The sequence below is a fragment of the Dermochelys coriacea genome, chromosome 6 (assembly GCF_009764565.3).
Source record: "Dermochelys coriacea isolate rDerCor1 chromosome 6, rDerCor1.pri.v4, whole genome shotgun sequence".
NCBI lineage: Eukaryota > Metazoa > Chordata > Testudines > Dermochelyidae > Dermochelys > Dermochelys coriacea.
Window position 1 is genome coordinate 19559427 of NC_050073.1, and position 6486 is coordinate 19565912.

Below are 6486 nucleotides of genomic sequence, written 5' to 3' on the forward strand. Positions count from 1 at the left end.
TGGTGGTGACCAGAAATGGACACAATACTCCCGTTGAAGCCTAATCAAAGCACAGTAGAGCAGAAGAATTACTTCTCGTGTCTTGCTTACAACACTCCTGCTAATACATCCCAGAATGAGGTTCCCTTTTTTTTTTTTTGCAACAGTGTTACACTGTTGATTCATATTTAGCTTGTGGTCCACTATGATCCCCTGATCACTTTCTACAGTACTCCTTCCTAGGCAGTCATTTCCCATTTTGTATGACCATTTAGTCCTATCAACAAGTTGGGTTTCTTTTCCCCGTTAAAGAAGCCATTAGAAAATTAAGTGGCCAAAACAAAAATCTTGTTAACATAAAGTTAAAGTTTCTGTGGGTAGGGCCCTACCAAACTCACGGCCATGAAAAACGCATCACGGACCATGAAATCTGATCCCTTGTGTGATTTTACCCTATACTATAAAGCATTCACGAGGGAGACCAGGGTTTCTGAAATTGGGGGTCCTGACCCAAAAGGGAGTTCCAAGGTTATTTTAGGAGAGGCGGGGAGGGGAGGGGGTTGCACGGTATTGCCACCCATACTTCTGCACTGCCTTCAGAGCTGGGCGACCAGAGAATAGCTGCTGTTGGCCAGGTGCGCAGCTCTGAAGGCAGCGCCCTGCCAGCAGCAGCGCCGAAGTAAGCGTGACAATACCATACCATGCCACCCTTACTTCCGCGCTGTCTTCAGAGCTGGGCGGCCAGAGAGTGGCGGCTGCTGACTGAGGGTCCAGCTCTGCAGGCAGCAGCCCTGCCTTCAGAGCTGGGCTCCTGGACAGCAGCCACCACTCTGCAGCTGCCCAGTTATGAAGGCAGTGTTGCTGCCAGCAGCAGCATAGAAGTAAAGGTAACAGTTCCATAAACCCCCTACAATAATCTTGTGATCCATCCCCCCCGCCGCAAACTCCTTTTTGGGTGAGGACTCCTGAAATTTAACAGTGTTGTAACTGTAGATATAAATAGCTGAAATAATGAAATATAGGATTTTAAAAATCCTATGACCATGAAATTGACCAAAATGGACTGTGAATTTGATAGGGCCCTATCTATGGGCCCTTCCAGAGTGTTGTGTTCAGCAAAACTCAAAATATGTATTTCATCTTTTTCTGAAGTTTGAATTTTGCTGACCTCAACTCTCTGAAGGGCACTAGCTGTCACCAGAAAACCTTAATTCTGCATTAACAAAGTAGTTCTTGTTTGATTGGGCTTGCTGTTTTTGGCTATTTAGTTAGTATTATACGACAACTTTTCACACGAAGAAATATCCAGTCTACCTATTGCTGTTCTACATGTAGCCCATGCAAACTAATCATGACCTGAAAGTGCCTTGTATTGTTGGGGAAAAAGGATAAATGTCCTCACAAACCTCAGTTTAATTATTCCTATGAGAAAAAACAGCATGTTGCAGCTCGGGCACCTAGAATTTGCAGCTTTTGCCAACTTTGGGTCAATGGAAAAGGTCAAGCACTCTCAGCACAAATACAAGCTTGGGATGGAGGTGCTTTCAATAAAATATTCTGTAAAGGCACTAGTTAAAACTTACTGCATTTTACTTATGCTGAACAAACCACTTAATTATATGGACCGCTAGATCAGAGACCAACTATATTCCATAAGGCTTGTTTACAGATAAGGAAATGACTGATTTGATCAACTTGATATCTGCAGTCAGGATCTCAATCAAATCAGTCTTTTCAGCTATTTAGAAAAGATGACTGAGTCAGTCAACATCTAGATCAGGGCCATTATATCTATGGCCTTGTCTAGACTGCCACTTTACAGCACTGCAACTTTCTTGCTCGGGGTGGAAAAACACCCAAGCGCTGCAAGTTTCAGCACTGTAAAAGTGGGAGTGTAGACAGTGTACCAGCGCTGGGAGCTACTCACCTCATGGGGGTGGGTTTTTTTTGTTTTACAATGCTGGGAGATCTCTCCCCCAAAGCTGGTGCCATGACTACACAGCCATGTTAAAGCACTGCCGCAACAGTGCTTTAGCATTGCTAGAGAAGACATACCCTATGAAACCAGTCTGGAGAATAACTGCAGCTTTTGGATAAAATAAAGAAACCCACTACTATTCCAGTATCATGAACCATAAAAGATATATGTTTTAGTGGTTTAAGCACTCGACACCACGACATCTGTGTTCTGCTGTTCAGATACAGATGTACTTTGTGACCACGACAAGACATTGAAATTCTGTGCCTCGGTTTCCTCTTGTGGAAAATGTTGATGTATGAATAGGCTTCTAATTCACATTCAGATTTGCTTTAAAAAAGCATGAGCATGTGAAAAATCACCCCGAAGCACAGCAAGTTTGAGCTCTTTAAAGCGCTAGTGTTGACAGACCCTCGGTGTTGCACGCTTCCAGCGCTTGGAGCTACTCCCCTCGTGGAGATGGATTACCAGAAGCGCTGGGAGAGCTCTCTCCCAGCACTCATGTGTGACCACACTCGCACTTCAAAGCGCTGCTGTGGCAGAACTTTGAAGTTTCTAGTGTAGATGGAGCCTCAGTGCCCCTGTGTGTATGGAGGAGAGGTTGGGGGAAGTGGGGGGGGAGAGGGGAATTGCTTATCCTAGGAATTTAAGTACTGATTGCATTGACAAGTTTTGAATTCTTCTTCATCAGCACACACACACACACACACACACACACACACACACACACACATCAATAAACCTTCTTCCTTTCCTCCAAAGTTTTTTTCACTTAACAGACAATGCTTCTGGATGCAACAGAAATCCTTTGAGTGAATCAGGGTAGCTTTCTGAAAGCATTTTTCTTCAGTAAATGAGCACTCAGTAGCATTATCTACATCACTTTGCACATTTTCTGTGACAACAGTGTACCACAGAAACCACCACCATATCACAACTGTGACTCAAAGGCATGTAACATTTACAGTTTCAACCATATTTTTATGAAAAAACATTAAGCGCATTGAGGGATTGTAAGCTTCCACTCATTTCTAGCTAGAAATTTTGAGATCTGAATTTACTGCAGAACTCAAAGCTTGATCCTTGACCAAGCAGCAGCAGGATATCTAAATGACATTTGCCATCCCTGTACACTGGCATTTCAGGTCCAAGTACATCTCTCTGCAATATAGTTAAATTAGGGATTCCTCATACATTCTAGTAAGAGAATGAAAAGAGGATGGCAAGTCAAATGTTAATTAATATCCAGAAAGAGCAGCACCTCTTTAGCAAGAGAGATCTGAATGATAAAATAGCTGGAAGATATTGTATCTCATCATCAAGTTGTTTGCCAATTTACTCAAAATTGACTGCAAAAAGGAACAATTTAAGAAATTATGAACTTCATATTTTCATCTCACAGATTTAGCTTGAACAGAATTTTTTAGTAGCATCTTTCACATCAACCACACGTGTGAAAGATACAAGATACTGATCATACAATAGCTACAAAAAAAAATACAGTTGCCATTAAAAATCAGCCATAGTTCACATATTAGAATTTATGTTGTAGTGAAAGAAAGAATATTGGTCAAGATACCAGGGTATGAAAAGAGCCAGGAATATTCCACCTGAACATTTGCCACTGATCGTCAGAAGGAACTTCAGTTTTTAATCATCCAATAAACTAAATGACAGGGATTGTAACTTAATATGTACAAATGAGAGCTACAAATTGGGAAGCATGGACATAAAAGACTGGTGTCAGCAGGCAGTATATTCAATTCTATTATATGCTGCCAGGCATCCACACTTGAGAACCTTGGAACTCTTCCTGCTTGGGTAAACTAATACCACCACAAAGGTCACATTCTCCACAGCATAGGGGTGGATGGAACCTAATGTTCAGTGCTTTAGCATCCTTTAGTGGTTACTTACTTGCAGTACAGTTTTGGAAGAAGCTGTTTGCCCTCCAAGCTACAGGGAGAGAAATAAAGAAATTGCATCTTTTGCTGTGGAAAGAGGATCAAAAAAGGGGAATTATGTATTCCAGTGACAGGGCAACCTTAGGAATCAACAGAGCCCATTTAATTATACATTGCAAGTCATTTCTCTGAAGGATGAGGATTACATTACAGGGCTAAACCCAGAATGTTAAAACTGGGGAGGAAGGCATGAGCTCTTACCAGGGGTTCCCACACTTACAAATAAAAAGTGATAGTTAAATAAAGTTTTATGCAAGTCAGGCAAAAATCACAACACTGTGTTAAAGATATATACTGAAGAGCCTAAATCAATACAAAGTACTGAATTACAGATACTATGCTGATGATGTCCCAGTAAGTTTTCTCCTTAAAATCATCTGAAATCCGGCAGACAAGTGCTACGTTATACATTTAGCACATTAATATAAACATTAAATATCAAGAACATAGGTAGATATGAAGTAACTTCTAGACTAACAAATGAACACCAGATATCAGCAAATAGCGAACACTGACTAAACATGTTTTATATTTCAGCCAGTTAATAACCAAAGATTAATATTTTCTATTAAGATCAAACAAGCTTTGTACAAAATATTGAGCAGTTGTTTTTGGCATCACATCTATAACAAAATCTCTCTTCTAAAGAACTGTTACATGCTGTCATTTACTATTTTGGAAGTGACATTGCAATTTCATCTCTTTGCACACCAACAACTTTAAAAGATCATTCCATTTAAAAATCACTTGTTGATGCCACCAAGTGACAGCAGAAAGCTTATTGTATCTATCTCCTGCCCCAAAAAACCCAGCCTATAAGAGCTGCAGAGAAAAGACATTCAAAATATCAAATTGAGATACTTGTAACTAGTAAGAGAAAATCTGTAACCTAAGGAGATACAATTGAATTTCATCATAAGGGGTAGTGCGTAGGTCTCTAACCAAAAGAATCAGGGTTAAAAAAAAACCTCCACGTAAAGATTTTAGTTCTCACCAACAAAATAGAATTACGAAAACTGACTATATAAAGAAGAGTGGCCACTCAGAAAGAGCTAATAGAAATGGGATGATTCAAGAAAGAGCTAGGGAGATGCCCAAAGGATATCACTGTCATCAGACGAGAAAGGCAGCTATAGCTCTTTAAGTACAGCAATTTAATGGAATGACTCAGTCTTCTTGTCTCTCAGCACCTCTTACACAGATTCATTGTACTGGTTGGTCTCTGTATATTTCGGCGAAGTAATTTTGAATCCTCAATTAAAAATAAAATTTCAAAAATGAGTCTTCTCCATGCTAGCTTGTGCTCCCACTGGACACAAAGTGCAGGAAGGGGGTACAGAATTAAGGCATGCGTTACACCAGACGCAGTCACAGAGCATCGAGCAGCAGTGAGGCGAGCCCCCTGGCAGCAGTCGACAGTGGCCCATTTCAACGTGTCACCTGTGCACACACCTAGGAGGTGGCTGTTTCAAATCAAATCCAGTACGACCCTTATGCGCTGCCGTAAACTGGCCCATCACCACACAACTTTTGGTTGAAGTTTCACCTACCCCCCCCCTCGCCTCCCCACACGTCCTGCCGGTGTCACCCCTAAACAGCAGAGACAGACAGCTGCCCCCTAAGGTCTCACTTCCCAGCAGCAGCAGGTTTCTCAGTTCGGGAGGAGAGCAGGGCAGACGCCGTGCACCGCTCTGCGCTCCCTCTGCCCCCCCCCCCCGGGTCATGTTTTCGCCCCCTCTGCACAATGGGCTAAACTAGGGGAAGAGGCAGAGTCCCCCATCCCTGGTGTGCCACGTGGGGAGCGGACGATGGGCACAGAGTACCTAAAAGCCCTTCTCAAGGTGGGAAGAAGGGGCAGGCTGCCCCCCCACCATGGGTGATGGCAATGGGGAGTCACAGAGGGCCCTCCCCCACCCGTGGCCCCGGACGCTAGGGAATGAATGGCGGGGAGCTCACGTCCATGGCGAGTGGGGGAGAAGACCGTGGGGGGGGGGAGACACCCTGCGGTTGCTCACCGGGCCCCGCTGGGTGCTGACGGTGGTCGCCATGGGGGGGGGGCCCGCCTCTTTCCGCCCGACCAGGCCGCCGCTAACCGACCCTCTCAACCCAAGGCTCCGGCGTCAGCTGAGCACAAGCCGAGCCCCGCCCCGCTGACCCGGCACTGCGCATGCGTGGCACAACGGATTTCCCGCTCCAAACCCCGCCCTCTTCGGCCGCTTCCAAAAGCGAACCGCTATGCAAATAACACGCATGCGCCCTCCGGCGGTTCGTCACTGACCCCACCACCTATGGTCTCCAGCCTCGCGCATGCGGCAAGAGAGTACGCGCCTTCATTTCCCCTACAGGGTAAGACGCATGCGCACCTCGGCTCGCTATTTTCCCCCACTTGAGAAGGGTTGCGGGAGAGAGGCAGCCGCGCGGGTAGCGCATGCGCATATGATATGGCTGGGACCAATGAGTGCGTGTGAAACGTCTCTCAAACGGCTATAGTGCGCCTGTGCAATGGGATGGGCCCTCCCTCCCCCGCCCTTTGCAGGTGAGGGGCGCAGAGCCCGCCGGCACAGA

General features: G+C 44.8%; 1 protein-coding gene across 2 annotated transcripts in view; it reads right to left on the minus strand.

Moving 5' to 3' along the window:
* Window positions 1–6256, minus strand: part of LOC119857807 (toll interacting protein) — a 55499-nt gene extending 49243 nt beyond the window's left edge. Inside the window, exon 1 of one of the 2 annotated variants that reach the window (XM_038407237.2) lies at window positions 5937–6256. In XM_038407237.2, coding sequence (XP_038263165.1) covers window positions 5937–5969 — 33 coding nt within the window. In that variant the 5' untranslated portion in view covers window positions 5970–6256. The remainder of the gene's footprint in view (window positions 1–5936) is intronic. The other variant, XM_043517774.1, reaches the window with a different exon arrangement.
* Between the last annotated feature and the right edge of the window lie 230 nt (window positions 6257–6486).